General features: G+C 36.2%; 1 protein-coding gene across 4 annotated transcripts in view; it reads left to right on the top strand.

Annotated features, from left to right (window-relative positions):
• Positions 1 to 2,291: 2,291 nt before the first annotated feature.
• Positions 2,292 to 24,854, top strand: part of LOC126811036 (beta-1,4-galactosyltransferase 1) — a 29,492-nt gene continuing 6,929 nt past the window's right edge. For 2 of the 4 annotated variants that reach the window (XM_050536511.2, XM_050536513.2), the window contains exons 1-4: positions 2,292 to 2,516; positions 20,140 to 20,284; positions 23,112 to 23,350; positions 23,794 to 23,981. In XM_050536511.2, coding sequence (XP_050392468.2) covers positions 2,508 to 2,516; positions 20,140 to 20,284; positions 23,112 to 23,350; positions 23,794 to 23,981 — 581 coding nt within the window. In that variant the 5' untranslated portion in view covers positions 2,292 to 2,507. The remainder of the gene's footprint in view (positions 2,517 to 20,139; positions 20,285 to 23,111; positions 23,351 to 23,793; positions 23,982 to 24,854) is intronic. The other 2 variants (XM_050536512.2, XR_008786200.1) reach the window with 2 other exon arrangements.

Genomic DNA, 24,854 nt, shown 5'->3' with positions numbered 1-24,854 from the left:
CCTAACAAAGACAGCGCTTGAGTCGTTCGGGTGCGACTAAAACTCAAAGGCCCACCCATTGGCGTGCAGGTAAAAGACCCCTTAGCAGTTGAAATTCGATACAAGAATAGGCCGTATAGCGCCGCCGCCCGGGCAAAATTTCCCTCGTGTGCCCGTCTTCATTAGCCCAGTCGTAGCAGAACAATAGGACGTCAAACCTCATTTCAATTCATTGGGAATTAATTAATTTTGTACTAATCATGCCGTATTGACGTATTCGTTCATTTTTCCATGTATGTATGCAATAGCCTTGACCAATAAGGACACTATTCAGCATTTATATGACATGATGACCTAATTGCAACTGTCAAATTTGGTGTAACGCATTTGAGAGAGAGAGAGAGAGAGAGAGACTCCACTCGACACAAATTGAAACCACAGATGCACACCATTGCTGCTTTAGAAGCTGCTATTGTCAAAGAATGGAACAGTGTGCCCCAGGCCTTCTTTCAAACATTGGTAAATTCCATGCGACGTCGCTGCACAGCGTGCGTAAGAGCCCGTGGAGGACACATGCGCTACTGTCATCTGTGTCGTACTTTTGGTTTTGACCCCTCTGACTTTGTACCGTTGATTATAGATTAAACATCCATAAGTGTACAAATGTGTTGTTATTGATGTGTTCCCATTTGAATATTGTTCACAATAAGAAGCAAAATAAATAAGATATGTTTACAGGATCATTTTGTTATACGAAAAACTAAGAGATGCGTTTTCCATGGCGCTCAGTAGGCATCTCTAGCTCGATTCCTTCACACGTCCAACAACAAATTACGACAGATTGACGTTTCACAGTTCATGTATTGCACATTAAGTTGAAAACATGCTTTTAAATGGCTCACACAAAATGCTGCACGTGAATATTGGGTTTTTCATGTGCAGCTCGTGCAATTTTTTTTGTGTACAAGTGCCGATATTTTTTGCGTTTGGGAGCATTGTGTGAAACAATAGTTCATAGTATTGCATAATATTATACATACAAAACCACCTAGTAATAAAATATTTAGGAAAAAAGTGATGCGTTTTCCATCGCGCTCAGTATAGATAATTTGGCTTATGTGGGTCTGAACACGATTTGTTAGTAAACTTATGAACTGACATGAAAATAAAAAATCTAAAATGTTGCATTTTTCAGATTAATCTTTTTTTTTAAAAAAAAAATTGATAGTATTGATTAAACAACATATATCATATACCCGCAGATGCAGAATTATATTATGAACCTTTTGAGCTATATTACATATCCATAGGTGAAACTTTTGACGATTTATGAAGGCTTCCCCGACTCGCACTATTTCAAATAAAAAAAACAAACAAACGACGGCCATTTTTTAAGATGGCCGCCAAACTGACATTTGGCAACCGGTATAATACTGATAAAGCGAACCATTGAAATAAATTTAACCATATGTTAATCTAGAAATGGCGATTCGGGATGTAGTTATAACATGCATATATTAAAGATAGGTTCCCAGAAAGGTATTTATCGGCTGGTTATTTCCAATAAAAGTATGGCAATTTTGGTATATATGGAAAGTAGAGATATCCAATCTTACTAGAAACGTACTGGATTCCCTGAAAAACACTCATAGAGAGTATACAGGACAAAAATGTAAGGGTTCCCCTAATCGACAGCCCGACGATTAGGAATGTCTGCACGGGTGACGTCGAAGGTTGCCAGCGAAGACTGACCGCTTGATGTACATGTTGATAAACTTTATGAAGATTTAGACGTACAACACTTTCTGAGATAAACAGTCAGCGATTAAAGACAACATCGTCTTGTGTATGCAATGAATTCTCCTCCGATCTCGCAAGGGTTGCTAAAGGTACCGAGAGAGGTAAGTCACGTCACACAAACATGGTCGATTTTTATAGCGGGGTATTCCTTGTCAGTTACAATGTTTTGAAAAGAATTTGAAGCAAAATTATGATAAATTAATTAGTTTGAATATGTTTTTAGTCCAAATATATCATCGAATCTCCCAGTTTGTACGCGGGAATGTATCTTTAATAGTTATTGCATGCCTACCTGACCAATATATCTATAGCATGCTATATATAAATTGACTGATGATCAAATAGAAATATAAAAGTCATTCACATCCCAATAACATGAATACAGAGATTTTATCATTGTTTCTATGACAGGTCTAAACGCCTCCTTACTCGCTTTTACTATATGCGAGGGCGGAGCGAAATAAAATCGCGACAGATGGCCATAATCTCGCCCTGTCACGTCACTTCGCTCACGGTAAAGAAACGTCTTGTTAGTTTATTATAATAAATTGTGAAATTTTCTCTATATATCTAGACTATAGATTTTTACAATGATATACGTATCTGTGTCAGTATCAGTGCAATCTATCAGTGTGTAATAGTTGATGGATCGCAACGCGTACAGGAGTTAAAACATCTGTATCGTATAAAAAAAAAGAAGCAGGTGACCGACCTGTTCCACATCCAACATGCGACAGGTATGAAATCAAATTTTCTGTGAATTATCTTTGACAACACATGATATTTAGTGAATACTTTAAAGATCCACGGTGGTCCAGTGGGTGGGACGCTGGCTCACCCTGTAACACTGCCATATATCTTTGTTTTGGCCTGGTCATCAAGGGATTGGTGTGACTGTGGACTGGCTAGTGTTGTATCTCTATCCGTATTGACTTCACCGTGGTGTTTTCTCACGATACTGAAATCAAATATGTAACAGGAACTAAAATAGTTTTTTGCTATATGTTTTTATATCACATCAGGTAAACAATAGTCTACATTTTGATATTTAAACTTAACATGTTTTCTCTCAACTCCACTCCTGTAAAAGTCTAACCAGACTCAGGAAACCACTACATCATGAATTGATCGTCTAAAGAACCCAATGCGTGTCTACGTATTTCGTCCAAATCCAATTCCTTATATCTAGATTTCCGCTACCAATTATTCAATTGGCAAAATATTGCCACGGCCGGCGGAAACAATTCTTGATTAGGGGAAGGGGGCTACCATCCCACGACTTTAGGAGAGGGTCCAGGGGCTTCCTAGGCCCCGGAAGCTCCTGCGGATCTAGAGACGCTTTTTGGCGAATGAAATTACTCAGTAATGAAATGAAATTTTATTTCTTTTATAAATCCCGTACCATGCATGCTCATTCGATGGTAATTTCTTGCGACGCGGAACTTGACAAATATATGCATAATATTTCCAAGGTTGTGGACACTCTAGAGGTAAACTGACAATGTATGTTTATAGCCGAAAGATCTCGACATTTTTAGCTTGTGGACCCCTCTAGAACTCATAGTTTTTTATTTGAATTTCAAAACCGTTCAAATATATCACCGAGGCACCATAATTACGATTCAATTCAAATTTCGTGACAATCTGAACGAAACTGCCCGAGAAAATGGCCGTTACCCATAAAGGCATGTAATACCCACGTTGTGGGTCAAAGGTTCGAATTTACGTCCAATTTCGATATATTCTAAAGGCCTGGGTTCCTTTCGATATTGGCACGTATTGGACCGTAGCTTTCTGGATTATGACCCCTAATTTTCGAAAAATCACATTTTTAGCATGTGTACCCTCTAGAGGTCCCCATTGTTATCTTATTTTCAAAACTGTTCAAATGAATCATTATTACATCATAATCGGACAGAAACTTTCAGTCAAATGGCCACTCTCCATTACGCAAATAGTATAAAAACATGTAATACCAAGGTTGTGGACCATCTAGAAGTCAAAGGTTTTATCCGATTTAGATGAACTTAAAACGAGTATAACTATAGCTCTTGGATGAGTTTGATTTTGGTGCGTATTGGCGTCCTGCCTTTTACGCAAAATGTGAAATATAAATGAAGTTTGTGGACCTTCTCGAGACTACAGTTATTGTCCGATTCATGAGATAAAACTTAAACTATGTGTTAAATTGACTATCCCGATATGAACAGAGCCTCAAAAATAAAAGTCGAAGAACGTATGAAATTTAAGCGCCAAAATATAGATGAATGGTGTATTTACCATGGCTCAAAATATTGAGTCGTTTGAACGTGAAAGCCAAAACTCCTTATCCAGACACGTAACCGTTTTAAGATTTCGGGTCAGTGTTTTCGTTGCGTGATCTGATAATCTATTCCCGTTCCTTGAGAAGTCTATAAATAAATAAATTTTATTCGTACACGAGGTACAATAAATATCAAAAATAAATACATATAAATATATACAAGTTCTAAATTATTACAGGGTTGATTAATTATTTCATTTAATTTATATATTCAGATGGTGAACAATCTCTTAAATCTATGTATTCTCGTATAGCATTTCCTATTCTCTTATCATTTTCCCTCCAGGAACTTTTATCGTGACATTCTATTTTATCTACAATATTTAACAATGGCATTCGTTCTAAATTGAATTTTTTATATTATAATGATATGATAAGTAATTGATATTATTGCACATGGTAGTGAATGAATGAATGAATAAATGAATGATGTGCTGTACTTGATAATGAAAGGTAAATATCACCTACACATTATTTTTGATACAAGTCTAGTACACCGGTCTCCATTTCCAAATGAAGACTGACGGGTTTAAGTTGTTTGAAAACGTATCACAAATATTGAGTTAAATGCTCGGCCCGTAGTTAAATGATTTTAAGGGATTTTAACACAAAATTAAACAGTTTTATTCTCCAAAAAATTATCGGGGTTGGCCCTTTAAGGATCAAATGTTATTGGATGATTTCGACCTCGACATCAGCAGACCTCACATTCTAGAGCTATAGCCCCTGCGTTCACGCAAGATTTAAAATATGTATGAATCTTTAGGCCCTCCAGAAGGGCTATGAAGCTTAACAAATATGTCAAGGATCAAATGATCTTGAATGAGAGAATGAGTCCTATTGATATTACTTCTTCCCCATAAATTTCTTGGAAAATGTGGGCGTATTTTGCATGGGAACCGGTTGTTTCATCTTGTCATAATTGATAGCAGTGAATTATTTGATAGATAAGGGACACATGGAAAGAGTGTGAGAAAAACTCTATCCCGTCGTTTTTTTTAAAAAATTACCTAATCCGTCATAGACACAACGGAAGTGAGATTGGGTTTAAATAAAAATCGACTGTTCAGTTAACTAATCCTGACCCTTGCAACCATAGGCATATTATCCAGGCGGGTGGAACCGGGTGGGCTGCCCCTTAACTTTTGGGCAATCTTATTTTGCCTGGCAGACGGGTAAAGTTAAAATAAAAATTAATATTTCATTTGGTTGGCAAAGTAAAGTGCCCGAAATCTAATAACACTTTACTTTACTTTTAATTGAATACCACGAATTTGTACTGGATTGACTATGGATTAATGCATTTTGTCGAGAGTCACTCTACACTGAACAAAAACTTGTGTTGAAACAACACAAACTTGTGTTATTTTCAACACAAGTTAGGTGTCTCTATTTAACAACACAATCTTGTGTTAAATGTTGAAACAACACAAAACTTGTGTTAAATGTTGAAACAACACAAAACTTGTGTGAAAATCTACACATTATTTGTGTTGAAATTTCTGAAACTTGTTTGTGTTGAAATTTCTGAAACTTGTTTGTGTTGAAATTTCTGTTGAAATTTCTGAAACTTGTTTGTGTTGAAATTTCTGAAACTTGTTTGTGTTGAAATTTCTGAAACTTGTTTGTGTTGAAATTTCTGAAACTTGTGTTGAAATTTCTGAAACTCGTGTTGTTTCGTACAAACTTGTGTATAACAAAAACTTGTGTTGTATTTTACCAATTTATATCCAGTATAGCAACCTTTCGAATGCAACCCCTTCCATTCGTTCTGTTTAAACTGTAATTATTGATAAATGACATAATAATTTTGTTTGTTAAATTATTATTTATTCAATAAATGATATGAAAAAATAAATTAATGCCTAATTAATACCAATACAGACATCTCGAAGGTTAATAAACAAAGTTAATTCCAATACTAATAAAATTGTGTTACACAATGAAAAAATACCCCCACCCCCCCATTCCCAATTATTAAATAAAAAGTAGCTATTTAAATTGAAAAATAAAGCACCGAGACATTTGGAATATTAATCAACAAAGTTAATTTCAATACTAATAAAATTGTGTTCAATAATAACAATATCCCCCCACCCATCAAAAAAAGCTATTTAATTTTTTTTTACAATTAACCTTAAAAAGAACTGAGAATATAATATATATGTTCACAATATCCCTACCCCATGGTCCCAAAACATACATTTTAAATATATCTAAATTTAATATCAACCAAACCAAGCACTAAAGACATTAATAATGCACTAAATTGAAATACTTTTAAGAAAAAATAGTCCCTTTAACAGATTAGGAATTCAAAATTTTCTACAGTATATGAATGGGAACTAATAGATAAAGCACAGGCAAATAATTATAGATAGATAAAATAAATATAGCATAAAAATCAAACAAAATGGAGAAAATTAAAAATTTGTAAAACAAAAATTGATTAATTAATAAAACCATTTTATATAAAAGAGGCATTAACATTCGAAATGTTCACTAAATGTTTAAAAATAAAGGTTGATTTCATCCTACAATAATACATTTTTATAATTATCGAATGTTACTATTAATTATTGATGATCCCTCTATATTATTTCAAGTTTTCAGGCCAAATCTTTAGTGTTTAGGATTACACTGCATTCTATATAATGAAACAATTTTAGAGATGGTTTGGTATTTGACATTAAAAACAAAAATGTGATTAAAAAGGCAATGGTGACATATAACTTTTGGGTTTCCACAATAAGATCTGTAAAAGAATTTGATGACTTTATATTCAGAATTTAGAGTTGTTTTCTTTCTTTGGTATTAATATTCACTAAATAGATATAATTCTCCAAGGATGTTCAAGTGATTATTATAAATACACTTATCGACAAATGGGGTTTTGATGTGGATTTAACTTGGTACACCAGTCATGGGTATAGAGTTATTTAGATGGCAGAATAAAAGTAAAATAACTCATTGAGCAGGGGGCGGCGGCGGGGGCGGGGGAGTTAAAGAGCATAATTTAACAATATATTATATTATTTTGAGACTCATATGTATGACTACATGCGAATGCAAGAGGGGGGGGGGGTATTTTAGTCAGGTAGCATTATTGCTTACTCATGTACACCAAAAACACGTCATCTCGCCTAAACAGATGTTTTACGCCAAAACGCTTCAACTTGATTGATTGCCATGTTTTTGGTGAATATTTATATCTTTTCTTGGGCGCCGAATCGAACTACGGCTTTTAAAATGTTCAAAAATCGACGTAAATTGATTTTTTCAACGATAGTTGGTATACAACGATGAGCACATGAGTGAGTAGACTGTGGGAAAGTTACGACAACTCATTTCCAGGCGCCATTTTGGGTCCCAATTATGACGCCATAAAAGCTATGACGTCATGGCTTCATACAGGTTTACATACCAAAATTTGTTTTTTTCTTGCAGTATTAGACGTTGAGGGATAATATAACGTTTTACCCTAAAAAAAAATGCAAAAGAAACCAATGCAGTTTGGTTCAGTGATAAATATATCAAACAAAATCATACCCAAAATCGGGGAATTTTCTGAGATCGATATCTCGTAATCAGTGTGTTTTACTATTTACTCGTTGGATTATAAATGATTTCTTTTTAAATTCCTCAAACACAGAGTGGTTATGAAAGCGAAATGTGCCGAAAAATCGAATTTGACAAACGTCAAATTAAAAAAAAGAAGTATTTGTTATATGGTGCCGGGCGTTTCTTTCTTAATGACCGCCAAATTTGGTAATATTATTATTATTATTATTATTATTACAGCATATTTATAGTGCGCCCTTTCATAAAACATGTTCAGGGGCACTTTACAAAGTGACAATGTAATCATAAATAAACAACAAGATTATGGACATGTTAACAATTAATGAGTTAAAAGCCTCATTAAATAAATGTGATTTAAGTTGTTTTTTAAAAGAATATAGAGATGTACAACATCTTAAACTAAATGGTAGATTATCCCATAAAACAGGTGCTTGATAACTAAAAGAGACTAGTTGAACAGTTTTGGGCTTTAAAAATAGTTTATCTGATGTACGTAATGTTCGACCATTATATCGTGGTTATGTACGCGAAATGTGCGGAAATCGAATTTGACAAACATCAATTAAAGAAATGTATTTTCCATGTGGTGCCGGGCATTTCTTTTAAAAGGGCTACCGAATTTGGTAATACATGTATAAGGCAATTTAACAAAAAAAACATAAATTTGGTAGACTAAAAGGGCATCTCTTAAGATACATAAGATATGACTTTTGCAATGTCTTTTATATGGTTTTCGATGTCTCTGAATTTGAAGATAAATTTTGAAAATACAAAATAGCAGCAACACCAATTGGCGGATATTAAATTAATCGTCATTTTTCCTGTTGGATATTAGATAGTGTCTCTTAAGCATGATGTACACTGTAGTTCGATGTACCCTGTAGTTCAGATACAGTCTCCAAACCGTGTTTACACTGACTGTAGTTTGGGTGTAGTTCGTCAAATGAAGATGAATTTTACGATACAAAAAAATGAATATATTGTAAACGCGCTTTAAATATCTGGATGCGATAGACTTCGTGATAAAAAATTCAAGGTACATTATATCATTGGCAATAATAAGATCCAATTTTAGTTTTTAGTTACACACTGTTAACCACCAATAGATGTTTTAATGACAATAAATCATAAAATGTATTCAGCTCGACGTAAGACATAAATAGATACAGTTGGTTTAACTTGAATAGAAGTTTTAATTATCTATGCTGCATATATGCATATATCACCTTGATGTTCATATCGTTTTACGTATTTGTCAACATCAAGGTTAGTGCGACCCATTTGTGACAATTTCTAGTTCCCAAATATTAGCGATTTAGCTCCTTTAAAAGCGAATGCAAGTTAAATATGTTTAATCAGAGGCGGATTCAATGGGGTGCGCGAGGGGCGCCCCCCCCCCCCTAATTTTCAACAGTGCCCTTTTTTACGGCTGAAAGTGCCTTTTCTCAGACTCAAATATGTCCGTTCCCAACCCGTTGTAGGGATCCCAAATGACTCGAACCATCGACTCAAACACACCAGTCTGGGAAATGGCTCTTGGAATGGCTACAGATGCAAGGAAATGACGGATAATTTTCTTGGGGACCCCCCCCCCCTCAGCGGCAAGCCCCGTCTCCGCGGTCAATGCCTTCATTTTGCAGCGCCCCCCCCCCTTTTCAAAATTCCTAGATCCGCCCCTGGTTTAATAGTACTTTTATCTAGTGTATCTTTTATTTTGATTTTTCTTATAGAATAAGGCTATATAACAATAATGTGCGCTTCTTGTTATATAATACTAATAATAGTATGTTCAGCTATACTTTTCGTTTAAAAAATGTACGTTTTATGTCCTATATACACTTATTCGCTGAAATCTATGACATCCAACAATATAATAGGTCATATAAATAGATAATAAGTTTGCATGACGTCATATGAAATTCCTGGCTTCACAGTTGTCGCAACTTTATCTATACACGGCGTTGCGTCGACCAACCATGCAATGTTAAGTAGATGTCAATATGGTTATGTGCATAGGCGTACGAGCTGGGGGGGGGGGGGGGGGGCTGGGAAAATTTGGGCACACAATTGTACTTTGTAAAAGTTGTATAAAAAAATATTGTGTTCTTGAATGTTTCCAATTTAACAGCGAATTTATTATTATTATGTAACATATTAAGAACCTAACTACATTTTTGGGGCACCAACCACCAACGCCCCCCAGTCAAAAATTTCCCCGTACGCCTATGGTTATGTGTAAGAATATTCAGTTCAATATATCCACGGTGTATGATTTTATTCATACTTCAATTTTAGTGAGTTACTTCTGCAACGTTTTTAGAAAAAATTGCTATTAATTTGGCCAGTACTGTAATAGCAAGTGTATAAATATTTTCTGTTCAGTCTGTACACAGTAACATATCTGAGAACCATATTATCATTTCTGCCCAAGGCTCCCTGTGATTTATAGTTAGCAGTGATACAAGGCAATCACCAATTTTCCATGCTCTTGGCCTGAAGAAATAAAATAATAAAAGTCAAGTTTTTATTATTATGCAAGTGGAAAAATACAATTCTTCATGGTATGATTTGAATAAATACAACTGATTTGAAGTTGGAATTATTATTTTTCTAAGATGACTGGGCATTTACAAATTGAAATAGCTACTCTTCATCAAGAAAATACATGAATATTTTTCCCAATTCACCTGGATTTTATTGTAGGTCTTTGTACGTGAAATAGCTTTATTTAACGTCCGCTTCCACCGAAGTGATATTGCAGAAAATTAACAAATTCGGATTCCCTTAGGAATTAGACTACACTATCGCTGGATTGTATTATATTCAAAATGGCGCCCAGAACACAAAACAAACATTGCAATTCAGGGCGGACTGGTGTCGAGGTTGTATCCTAAGAATGATTTTTTGAATATTTAATCAAACAGAAACACAATTATGCACATGCAGTTATGATATAATATTAAATTAGCTTACCTCAAATACCTCGAAATATACTGTTTGGTCAGTTTGTCCGCCCGCCATATTTCTATTAGTCACACATCCTTCGGCCAATTAAAATGGACGTATATTTTGTTTTAACCGAAACGAAAAATTTGCGTTATAAATACATTGTATTAAAAAATACCAAAATCACAAACCTGATATTCTTATTTTCTGAACAAATTTTTTTCACAACCGTCTTAATCCAATATCCCACTATCACAATTTGCGCCAGGAAAACGTGTCTACGACCATCAAATTTTCCAAATTATCTTTAAGTGGAACGGGGGGGGGGGGGGCTTCGCCTCCCGCAGCCGACCGGCACCACCATCTATAATCTATATTTTTATGGGGCATTTCAGGTTCTGCTCCCGTAACATTTATTGAGCCTGTACGGCTTTGCTCTCAACTGGGGATCTCTCATACCAGGGATCAGTAAAGAGCATAATTTTTGTACTGATTGTAATTTTACTGTTAACACTTCAAAAACAAAGGTTGTAGTATTCAGAAATGGAGGTGTTGTACGCAAAAACGAAAGATTTTACTACAATAATAATACGATTTTCATTCTGAGTTATCGCCCTTTATTTTTCGATTTTTTTCGAATTTTCTGCCCATTGGCCAACCTTTATATTTTTGGGAAAGAATAAATCGATAGTTCTGAAAGTCCTGGAACATAAAGCTATATAGTCAGACCGCTGGATAAAGCAATTTCAACAACGATCCGAAAACCGGAAGTAGTCGAAATAATGATAAATATTTCGAAAAAAAGGCAAAAAATGGGTGTTTTGGGGGAAAAACTCGATTTCTCCGTCCATTATCAATGTATTAAACGAATTAAGCTTTCGTTGAGTGGCCCGAGGAATGGACTGTCGAATGATGTCCAATTTATACGGATACTATGACCAAGCAGCAAAATATGACAAGCTGAAAATCAAGTATTTTCTGATTTTAAGCGTTTTTGGACGCCTTTATCTCAAAAACTTAACCTACAATTTTTTTTAACTTTCTCTATCGAGAGTCCTTGAGTTGGTCTTGTGCATGAAAACATCCAAGAAGTCTTTGAAATGTCTGGAATAGGATAAAAAAAAAGGGACTGAAAATCGAAAAGGTTACACATTCAGATAGCTGACCTAATTACGATTCTAACGATGTATAAATGGTATTGAGCTAGTGAAATTTAATTTTCGAGATTTTGACATTTTTGAATATTTGGCACTTTTTCTCAGGGCCATTTTATCTGATCAGATAATGTAATATATCATTACAGAGCCCGGTGGCTATCTAGTTGTCCTAATTGGCTATTAAAACTACCCCGACAATAATCTCCATACCGGACGTTAAAAAAAATTTAGCGCTCGTGCGAAAAACTTGATTTCTCCACCAGATCTTAGCGGACCAAAAGAACTAAAGTGTCGCTGGATAGCCCCATTAATGGACTATCATATGACATCTGAATGATACGATTTAGATGGCTAGAAAATAAATTATGGTACGCCAAAAATCTAGTATTTTCCGTTTTGTAGCAATTTGAGAGGCCATTTTCTCAAACACAACAACTACGTTTTTTCTTAAACTTTTTTTACTCAGAGTCCTATGGGTGGACTATGGCGTGAGTCCAAAAATAAAAGCATTGAAATAACATGAGTTGTCCAAAAAGAGCCTCAATCTTGGAAAAAAGTTGAAAAATCCTCAAATTACTGAAAATGCTCTTCTATTATTCTTTGTTTTGAAAACAGCTCAATGGGTGTTTCTAAAACTTCTGGTACAGAAAGTTAACTATCCAAACAACATGTTAAAACTATCCTGACATTGATCCAAAAACCGGAAGTAGTCGAAAAAAAATATCCGATATTTTGTAAAAAACAACTTAAAAAGTAAAAAATGGTGATCTTGCGAAAAAAGTGATTACAACGCCATATTTCAACGAATCAAAACAACTAAAGTATCATTGGATAGCCCGAACAATGGGCGATCTTATGACATCTCAATGGTAAAAAATCGCTGGTTACGTTATATTAGGAGATGCAGAAAATCTAGTATTTTCCTTTTTGGAGCCTATTCAGACGCTTTTATCTCGAAAATTACTCTTATTTCCTTTCTTAAACTTCTGTTACTTAGAGTCCTAACGCTGGTCTGGGATGTGAATGCAAATTTAAAAGCCTCAATATAGTATAAATGGTCCAAAAGCGCCACAATATTTTTAAAAAAGTCGAAAAATCGTTATATCTGTAAATCTGCTTCTAGTGGTATAAGGGAGGTAAAACTGTCCAATGGATCTTCCTGAAACTTCTGGTACAGGAAGTTAAGTTCCCATACCACTTGTTAAATCTATCCCGATAATTATCCGTAAACAGGAAGTAGTCAAAAAAATATTCGATATTTTAAAAAAAAAGACAGTAAAAAAATCGGTGCTCTTGCAACAATCGGGATTTCACCGTCGGGTGTGAGAGGATCAAAACATCTAAAATAGCGTTTGGTAACTCGATAACTGGGCTATTGTATGACACACTTCCTGTCTGATTCCTGAAAGCCGTTTCAGTGCTGCTTGCAGGTCTAGTTATTACTATTATTATTATTATTATTATTATAGGGTTTTCTGCTGAAAGTCTTCGTTCTAGACATGTCACTTCTATGATAAAATCAGATCTCGTTGTGTCTGACAAAAATACTTGTGTGCAATAACCCGAAGAAAAGAGTTATTTGGCGTGCTGAAGCCCCCCCCCCACACACACACACACACACTCCACCGGGTCTGGTGATTGATTGCTCACTTATACCTAATGAAAAAATTTGTAATTTTCCACTCGCGTTTATCTCAAACAATAACAACTTATCCTTGAAAAATGTAAAAGACCAAAAGAGAGAGAGAGAGAAATGGGGTTTAGCGTCTACTCGACACAAACTAGGTTCTTTCGAGACTAACACATGTTCAATTTTATTTCAATAATTCGCTTACGTGTAGGGTTCTTTAGCAGTGCGAGGAAACAGGAGGACCCAGAAAAACTCAATGAGGTTGGACAGGCGACCCTACTACTTGTCACGTACAACTGGGGAATCGAAACCTCGCCACTTGATTCAGTGATAGACCTTATGATACAGCGCGCACTTGCTAACCATTCGCCTCCCACCCCCTCGTAAATACTTCCGTTAACGTATCAAAATAACCAGCATACTTTCTATATTTTTTGTTTTGAACTTTGAATCAATAATTTGTGCAGATAACTTGGTCGCCACGACAATACTGTTACATGTTTGCAGAGAAATTTCCCGCGATTTTTCCAGCGTGGTTTCCTGACAAGGGCCAATGTTTAATCGTCTGATTTTGATCGTTGGTAATCTAACTCGTGCGCGCTTTAGGTCATATAGTCCGATTCGGTTTGTTTAAACATTATTCCCATCCGTCGGCTTTTCCGGTAGAAATCGTGGAATAAACTTTGTTTTGAAGGTTTTGATGTTTAATGACAAAAATAACAAAAAAAAAAACAAAATAAACCCGTTGATATCTTTTGAGGGTAGCCATTTTGCGATAATAATCCAATTAATTTTTTATTATTATCGACAAATCAACTGTGATTTGACACTATTTTAATATTGACAGGGGTCATGACTATATTTCAGAAATTTTTTCCATCACTTCATGAAGATATTTCCAAGATGACGACCAGTTTTGGCGGGAAAATCGGACGATGTGCGGAGTTTGATTAAGTAGTAGTGTTTGATGTCAATATATATGTTTACAAGGGGACCGATTCTATTTCCACTGTTTACAACTGTGTAAAATGATCAAAAGTTCACCTATTTTGCATTTTTACAAGATGGCGGCAATTTTGTATCGAAAAAAGGGACGATGTGCTGATATTGATTAAGTAGTCGTTTTTCTTGTCAATAAATCATCAAGTTTCTGGCGAACCGTCGAATCGCAAATTTTCCAATTTTGAGATTTTACCGCCAAAACATATAATTTAGTGCTCTGTACTTTCTGACTACTCTGCATTTATGACGAGCTGTTAATATTTTTACTACACAGAAGATCGATTGACGAATATCAGAATGTCTGCACCATTGAGTTCTTGCAAAATGACGAATGTAGACATTCACCACATCGTCAGATTTTTAATTTTCAGTTTGTCTATGTTAGTTAGGTGGCGAATAGGATGTCAGCATGCTTTTTTCTAAATACCTTAATGTGACATACCTTTCTTCCGAATTTGCAACAACTTAAACTAAAGATAATCATTCATTGATTAACAGAGAACGAAATGGGAGCGTTTTATTAATGCATTGGAAGCGTTGTTAAGTTATCTTAGGAATAATTAATTATTAACACAGTTTGATGAATGTAATAACTTAACTAATTGTGTTTAAGTTTATTTTGTTCATTGGGAATGTCACTTTAAGGTAATTTCGGGTAAATTTAGAAATCTATTTTGTGTTCCAGCTGATCTAAAATTTGAACATTTACAGTTCTCTTTCATTATTCACGTATAATATTTCTAGAAAACAGTTACACTTTGAATTTGAAGCCGACTCTGGACTAGCTTCCAATAACCAATACTAAAAAGTTCAGTTTGTGAGAAAACGAAAGGGATGGAGGATGGCGAGGGCTAGGTACTGTGTATCTAAACTATGTTTTAAGAACACAAATCAAAAATATCTTACCCTTTTAATCCTCGAAATATTGGACAGCTTTTAGGTTGATTTATCAAAACAATACTTTAATGTATTTTCGATGTGGACACACTCTACCATTTCAAACTCCTGTTTCCAACTTTCCCAATACTCACATGCAATCAAAGACCGAAACGTTTACAGTATTCCGTTTAAATGCGATATAGGGTTTAATACATGCGACACAAAAGGCGTGCTTTGTTTCGAGTAAATCATATCCAGAAAATGTAGTAAGTACCGGCATTTAAAACTATTCACCCCCTCGTATTGATGATTGACAACTCACTTTCACTTTTTTTTTCTTTATAGTTATAGTTATTCGTATTTATTTAGCATAAATGTTCAACCTATTGTTCTTTAAATGTACTCTCACTTTCACCATATCAGGAAGCGATATTCATAAGCATGATGCTTGTTTTCGTATCCTTTAGACTGAACAATTGTATGACTATATGCAGGCCTGGAAATAACGGTTTTAGATGTACCTAGTGCCGGACATGTGTTAGTAACATCAATAAAAAAGACAAATCAGTGCCGGACAAAATGACAGGCACTAGAGGTTTTGTACCTGACAAAGCCTGAATCTGTGCCTTGCATTGTCAGTGACAGCTACCTTATTTCAAGGCTTGACTATATGTAATTATACTGAATAAAAATATTGTTTAAACTAACATGTATCTATTTAAATAGCAATTCAATCGACCAATAATTTAGTACGCATGGCCTACTATAATACTACTATGGTAAAGAGAAACGCTGTTCTTTATAATAATAATAATAATAATAATAATAATGTCTTTATATAGCGCCTATTATCCAATAAACTGCTCAATATCGCCGAGTTGTATGTCACAGAAAATGATGTTATATTGAAGTAAAGAGATGAGTCGCGGGGTTCTTTTTGAATTCTGCAATAGTTTCTTCTTCTTTCTCGTATTGAGGTAGCTAGTTCCAAAGGACTGGTGCTGCTACAGAGAAAGTCCTATCATCACACGATACGAGATTTGTTCTTGGAATATAAAGTTGTTGTATATTTGACGACCTGGTTGTTCTTTGAAGGGGTTTTATTTGAATCAGGCCCCGGAGAAAGCTCGGAGCTGTGGCATGAAGACACTTGTATGTCAACAGTAAAATCTTAAATTCTATACGTTTCCTCACAGGTAGCCAATGAAGCTCCCTAAGAATTGGTGAATTATGATCTTGAAGTTTGGTTTTAGTAATAATTCGTGTGGCTCTGATTTGAATCTTCTCTAGACGACTTTATGAAGTTTTTGTGAGACTGTAAAGTAGGGAATTGCAATAGTCCAGGCGAGAAGTTACGGAGGCATTGGTTGGGTTGTGGTTGAATCCACATCAAGATATTTTTGAATTTTACTTATATTGCGCAACTGAAGGAAACAGGATGTGTTTACAGAGGAAATGTGTTTATTTAAGATCATGGATGAATCGAAGATAGATGTTTGACTTTTGTTGAAATCTTCTGTGGAGGTTTGTTTGCTCGTTCTAGAGATCGAAAGAAATTCTGTTTTGTCTGAATTTTCAAGTAATTTTCATGCATCCACACGCTGATTTTTTCAATGCAGTTTTCCAGGTGAGCCTCTGAGATACAACTGGGTATCATCAGCAAAGAGGTGAAATTCGCATCACATTCCCTGATGACATCGCTAAGAGGCAGCGTGTAAATTGTGAAAAGAATTGGACCGAGGACTGATCCTTAGGGAACCCCATACTGTAGTACTGTTGGTTGTGATTTTGAAACTCCAACACACTAATTGCGATCCGCATGTTAAGTAGAATCATTTTACGCAGTTGTCGAATCTGCGCTCCGGAAACATCTATATTGACACCAAAGATGACTTCTTAATCAAAATCAGCACATCGTCCGATTTTTCCGACACAAGTGGCAGCAATATTGGAAATGTGCTAAATATGTGAACATGTGATCATTTTACAAGATTGTAAATGTAAGAAATGGAATCTGCTACCCAGAATACATATATATTGACACCAAACACTACTACGTAATCAAATTCTTCACATTGTCCCATTTTCACACCAAAAATAGCCGCCATCTTGGAAATATCTTTATGAAGTGATGGAAAAATAATATCTGAAATATAGTCATGACCCATGTGAATACTAATACAGTGCCAAATCACAATGGCTACCTGGCGTCTCATTCTATGACGATCTACTCAGAAAAAATGTCAACATTGTTGTTTTTTTTGTCATCAAACATCAAAACCTACAAAATAAAGCTTGTTCCACGACTTCTACCTGAAAAGCCGACGGATTTACATTACGGATCGGAATAATAATGCCAGGTGGCGCGGTTTTGATCCCACTGTTAAAAACTCCGAATTATTGAAATATATTTGTACTATATGCTATTTGGAATTTGATATAGGAGTTGGTCGTAACGTCGCTGTCCGGGCAAATTTTCTTTCATTGTACACTGCATGGCGTATGCTCGCCATTTTATTTCATTAATCATTTTTCAAGGTCTGCAAATATGAGTACCACCCCTTTCTACTGACCATGACCATAAATCATTAATTTCCGTCTTAGTCCGGACTTGTTCCGTATGCAAATGAGGTTCGTCGTTCATTCCATATAAGGTATATGTTCTAAAATGCTAAGTTCTATGATACATTTGTCTATAATGCAAAAAGAGAATGGAGAAGTTTAATGTGCAAAATAACTATTATACTGTATTTTTTATTATTCAAAAGTGTTTTCTGTATTCTAACACTGTGACCTTAGTAGTGTGGACAAATGCAAATTGTAAAACTAAAATACATATTTTGAACTGCTGGAATAATATTGGCAACGTTATTCCTCCATACATTACTAGCTTCAACGTTAGAAATATGTCGTGAATATCACTCCACACAGCTATCCAATCCACATTACTTGTTTCGGTGTTAGAATTGTGTCGTGAATGCCACTCGGTTCCTCTATCCAATCCCACTCCTTAATTCTAAACAATCCACATAACTAGTTTGAACTTTAGGGTTATGTCGTGAATTCCACTCCATACAACATTACTAATTTCAACGTTAGTAATGTATGTATAAAGGGAGGTATGTCGTGAATTCCATCCATACAACATTACTAATTTCAACGTTAGTAATGTATGTTTAAAGGGAGGTATGTCGTGAATTCCACTCCATACAACATTACTAATTTCAACGTTAGTAATGTATGTTTAAAAGGATGTATGTCGTGAATTCCACTGCATACAACATTACTAATTTCAACGTTAGTAATGTATGTTTAAAGGGAGGTATAGAGATAATTGGTTTGATCAGCCAATAATACAATCTACAGTAGATATCGCTGGTGTGATAAATTTCATAATCTACTGCGATATCGCTGTACATGAATTTGATTGGCCAATCAAAAAGGAACTACTTTTTTTATTTTCAAAGAACAGTTCATTTTTTTTATTAAAAGTAACTTATTTCTTATTAAAAAGGAACTATTTTATTTAATTAACCTTGATGGAAACACCGGGTCAATATAAAAGACGTTGCAATGGTTGAATTGCTGTCAAAAAAAATGATGTATCAATACGCCGTAATGTAATCAGGTTCAGTAAAAGTGAAATCCATAACAAATAATTATATTTATTTATTTATGCATGTAAGAAGGGTTTGTGATATCAAAAAGACTCGTAGGAGATTCTCCATATAATCCGATTAAACTCATTGTAATCGCACATACTGAAAATGAAAATGAAATGGGGTTTAACGTCCTACTTTTCTGCTCCTAACCTGGGCTAATGAAGACGGGCATACGCCATACAGCGTGCTATGAGGGAAATTTTGCCCGAGCAGCGGCGCTACGGCCTACTCTTATGTCGAATTCCAACTGCCAAGGGATCTTTTACGTGCACGCCAATGTGTACACGGGACCTCGGTTTTTCGTCCCATCCAAACGACTAGACAGCTGTCCTTGTCAGGCCCTCCATCCTGCATCACTGACAAGGAGAAACCACGCAGGAAAAGAACCCATAAAGCGGAAAGCTAACTAAACAATAGCAATATTGCAAATTTATACAGAATTTCCATCCTCCATCCTGCATCACTGACAAGGGGAAACCACGCCGGAAAATCTGAATGAACTTTTTCGTCCAATGCAGGGATCGAACACCCGACCTCCAGGCTAGCGAGCCAGCGTCTTACCTACTTAGACACGTGATCCCCTTATCCCGCATACTAATCCTATTGGATTTTTAATCCCTTAACTCTCAATTTCGCGAGAGGGAGTTTGGTGTTTTACGGTTTTAGGTCGTTACGACCATTAAAATTAACTTTATGCGAAGTAAGGGATGAAAAGTATCAGCGGTTCTGTTTCTTTTTGTCAGTTTTGGGTGTTTTCTTTGTTATTCGTTTTCCATTTCAATATTGTTCCTGAGAACATAAAAACTCCAGATATACTTCCTTGGAGTCTGCTTTTTGAGATTCAAGTCTCGCCCACGATTAAATTTTGTTTTCACATATCGGGGGCGGGAGTCAATTGTTTAACGCGTGCGCGTTGGATCAGGAGGTCTGTCATTGAGCCAAGTGATGTGGCTTGTACGTGACAAGGAGTACGGTCGCCTGTTCATCTTATTGGGTTTTCTCCGGGTCCTCTGGATTCCTCCCACGGCTAAAATCCCCTACGCGCCAGCGGATTATTGAAATGAAATTGAACCACATGTTTTGTTTTCAATGTTATGGGGTCTAGGTGATTATTACCAGATGTTGATATTGATGTATAGTTGTTACTAGGACAACTCTAGATTTGTTTTAATTTTACAGTCAACATATAGACGAATACAAATATCTGGCGTGTTCATCATACTCTCAATGTCGTCATTAATGATATATTGGAATAGTTACCAGTTAACACGACAGACAACAGAAATTTCAATCAAGATATGTCCGAAGAATCCCCCTTTTTTAGGTAAGTGACTCCTAAGAGGTTAGGGGGGGGGGGGGATTTACTGGATTTAATTACTGGAACTGGATTCTCCGAGTCCCCAAAATGGTGATATTTGAGTGAAACGGGGGATTCGGGTTACAGCATAAGAAAATATCTCAATCAAACATAACAACTGAAACATATTTGATGTGTTAAATTACGCCCCGTCAATCAAACAGTGTCCATTCCGCACGCCTCGGCCTGACAATCGAGAATCCCCTAACCATGGCACATGCATAAATCTCGATTATCTAGTCCATCGATGGGTTCACTCATTTCATACAAGGTAGGGGTGGAGTTAGACGGAGCCTACGAGTATGGTTGGCTCGGAGGCGGAGGTGAAGCTGACGAAAATAATGTTCTCACGTAGTTATGTGGACCCCGTTAACATAGTGCATATCTTTTTGACTACCCCTCCCTCCTACCCCCCCCCCCCCCAAAAAAGAAAAAAAAGAAAAAAAAGAATAACGATAACGTTCTCGTGTAGTTATGTTGACTCCGCCAACCTGGTCCATACGAAAGTTGTCAAACGGAAACAGTCAATGTTAAGTTCCTTCCCTTCTCCGTATAATAAGGGCTACGATATAGCATCAATCATCAAGCGTGTACATAAATCACGATTTATGAAGCTTATCGATCGGTTTGGTAGTTTAATGTTTTGACATTATAATGCACGTGTCACATGTGTGCGAGGGCTACCGAGATTAATGGACCTCTTAAAGTGGCAAATGCAAGTGGAGGTCCTAGCAGTTGTCCCCCTCCCCCCTCAGATAAGAGTATTATTCCGTTTCTCTATGTGTCACGTTCTGTGGTCAAGTGGAAATGAGATGAAATGAAATGGAGTTTAAAGTCCTACTGTTATGCTCGTATACTGGGCTAATAAAGACGGGCATACGCCATACAGTGTGCTATGAGAGAAATTTTGCCCGGGCACTATCGCCTACTCTTATATCGAATTCCAACTGCCAAGGGATCTTTTACGTGCATTCCAGTGTATACACGGGACCTCGGATTTTCGTCTCATCCGAAGGACTAGACAGCTGTCCTTGTCAGGCCCTCCGTTCTGGACCACTGACAAGGGGAAACCACGTCGGAAAATCCCGATGAAGTTTCTTGGCCAATGCAGGGATCGAACATCCGACCTCCAGGCTAGCGAGCCAGCGGCGACTTCTTGGCGTGCCATGCACGCAACTGTGGGAAAACCCCTAGAAACGTCAATGCTGATGGATTAATCAATGTCTGACGTCAGAGGTCAAAAGTCGCTCGAACGGTTCTGACACGACCTTCCAGTACAATTTTTCAGATCTTCATGTAGTGTAGCCCATCGAAAGTATAAAAAATCCGAAATAAAATATAGATCTGTTTTTAATCAGACTGTGTAGAAGGCAACATGCTTTCTGTGGCGGTACATTCAGTGTGACAATATCACTTCAACCTATCACGCGACATATTTACCGGGATTATGTAGGCCTATGGTGTACAATCATTGCCAAAAATCTTCAATACTATTGTACAGTGTAATCCTATGCTACTGAGTAAATACATTTCACTATGAAACATGTAAATTTAGGTTTTCGTTGGTTGAAATTGAATATCAAAAAGAGGGAGAAATGGGGTTTAACGTCCACTCGACACAAACTATGTCATTTCGGAACTAACATATGATTCAATTTTATTTCAATAATTCGCTTGCGCGTATGGGTCTTGAGGAGTGGGAGGAAACCGGAGGACCCGGAAAAAACCGAAAGGTTGGGCAGGCTACCAAACTCCTTGTCACGTACAACCGGAGACTAGGGTTTGGGATAGCCCGCTCTCCACGTCTGACAAAAGACCCATGGTGCTACAAAATCACCAATGAGACTACGGTTTTTTTTCTCAAAATTTTCTCGGCGAGGGCAATCATACCAATAAACTGCTGTTAGATCACGACGCACTTTATTCCCAAACGGGTTTATGATTCTGTAGTGGTACAATTACGTTTCTTCGGCCATTTCAAATGAATTAAATCAACTCTGTGTTCCACTATGACGCAGAAGAAATTGAGCAATGTGGCATTGCTGCAGCAGTATAGGTACTTTGTTTCAGGAATGGGACTTCTGAGTTATTATTGATTCCCTTAATGTACGAGTAGTACAAACAACCAATTTGACCGAAATTTGCTGAAAAAATCATGTGATATTTGATATGCATTGCTAACCATTTAGCATTCAGTGTATGATGCGAGGGCCTGTAAACTGGGAAAAAACATACCGATGATATCCTGTATACATGTATTAGAAAATTACACATACATTATGCAAGAGCTAAATTTGCCTATTGTAGGTCTTTCTTTATGCCTTAAACGTTATCTAAATTATTGATTAGACATTTATTAGCATGACAAGAGCATAATCACCTCTCGATGTCATTGCTAGCCTGCAATAGTTATTGGATTAGGATCCGATCTGCCGCTCAACGCTCACTGGTGATTAAATTGGATAATCGAGACAATGTTTTTCATATCGTACTCGTACCGACTTTAGTAATGATAATCGAGGCTAAGCCTAAAATTCAAAAGCTAATATATCGGTTTAGAGTGGATCAGAGGGAGAACTGCAAGCCCTTTATTTAACGTCCCATAACTTTTGATGTCGCTAACAACTTCGTCTGTTAGGATTCGGTGGATCGTTTAGCGTAGGAAATTTTATTCCAGCACGTGCTAATAGGAGAAATTGGCCCGTAAATTAATAAGATTCTGGCGCAAAAGACTGTATCTCCTTTTAAAGGTCAATAATTTTTTGGGGAAAATTATTGTTTTGATTATTTGCAGTAGGTCCGTTTGTCTTTCACCATTTTAATGGAACGCTGGAAGACCTGAATAATAAATATCAGAAATATAAGCCTGAACTTGGTGGTAAATTTAAACCATTGGAGTGCAAGCCGAGAGAGAAAGTAGCAATAATAATACCATACCGAGAGAGACAGAGACATCTGATGGACTTCTTGTCACATATGCCACCAATGCTGCTCCGTCAACAGGTTGAATTTACTATATTTGTTATCGAGCAGGTTTGTATCACATGTTTTTGTTTTAAAATCAAACGGTGTTTAACTTCGTACTGTTCTGCTCTGAACTGGGCCAATCAAGACAGGCATAGTCCATACAGTGTGCTATGAGGGAAATTCTGTCCGGTCAGTGGTACTACGGCCTACTCTTGTATCGAATCCTAACTGCCAACTGTTCTTTTACGTGTACGCCAATACACGGGACCTCGGTTTTATTATCACCAGAAATACTATACGTTGTCCCTTGTCAGGCCCCCCATCCTGCACCAAAAAACTATGCATATTAATTTAGAAACAGTTAACGTATCTGTACATGAAAAATCTTTAAAATAGTACCACCTAATAATGCTGTAAAATGGTTGCTAAATGTCTATAATATTATGTTTTTACACTTTGTAAATATTGGACATGATTTTATTGATACTAAAAATATTATTACGTTACAGGATCCACTAGGACAATTTAACCGAGCACTTATGACGAATGTTGGTTATTTAGAGGCATTAAAACAAGATAACTATTCATGTTTTATATTTCACGATGTCGACATGTATCCTATTAATGATAATAATATATACAAATGTTCAACATCTCCAAGACACTTGGCTGCAGCTGTTGAGAAATGGAAATTTGGGTAGTGTACTTTTATAATTATAGATAATATGTAAGACCGAAGGGGAGAAAACTCTTGATAAGAACATGGATTCAGACCAGTAATTCTCTCTCTCCCCCCCCCCCCCCCCCCGTTGATATTAATGTAAACTCAACACAAAGTATGTTGTTAGGGACTAGCATGGCACTATAAACCTCAGAATGCCCCGTTCGACAATTTTGTCCAAATTTTGCCACGTTGTAGAATTCATCTTAAACACCTCAATACACACCCTGCCAGCGGCGTGTTTGATCTACACTCTCTTAACTTTAACCCAAACTTTCAACGGTAAGTAGATGATAAATAAATGATTACAACCACCAGTTGTATGGTTGTGTAGGCCTCTAAGACGTGTAGTAGAACGCACATGAGCAAATCCATTATAACAAAAACAATATAGAATAGTTCCGAATGAAATCTTTTAACCTCTGTAAATAAATACAAAAAGGAATTCGAAATAAAATTTTAAAAAAGCAATTTCGGAAAGTAAAACCAACAGTATAGGAACCACCCTAGTTTCAATAAAATCCAGTTTGGGTTTTTCGTTTACGACCAAAGAGTTTATAATGACTTTCACTAATTATACGCATTTATAAACTGTTGCAACGAACCTGGATAATAGTTAAATCTTACAAGAACTAAATCGGGCCCCGAGTTCACAACTTAACTTAAGTTAAGAATTTACTCGAAATTGTTCGCCTTATTTTAACTAAAATATAAACCTTTATAAAACTTTTGTTGTTTTAATGTATCAAATACATCAATAAGAGGCTGTGTGCAAAGTTTTGTGTTTCTGGATCAAAGATATTTCTCATAAACAGTGATTGAAAGTTGAGTAAAGTCTTAAGTCTGAGA

This window comes from Patella vulgata, chromosome 2, assembly GCF_932274485.2.
Source record: "Patella vulgata chromosome 2, xgPatVulg1.2, whole genome shotgun sequence".
NCBI classification, from domain to species: domain Eukaryota; kingdom Metazoa; phylum Mollusca; class Gastropoda; family Patellidae; genus Patella; species Patella vulgata.
This window is presented reverse-complemented; position numbering and strand designations above follow the sequence as displayed.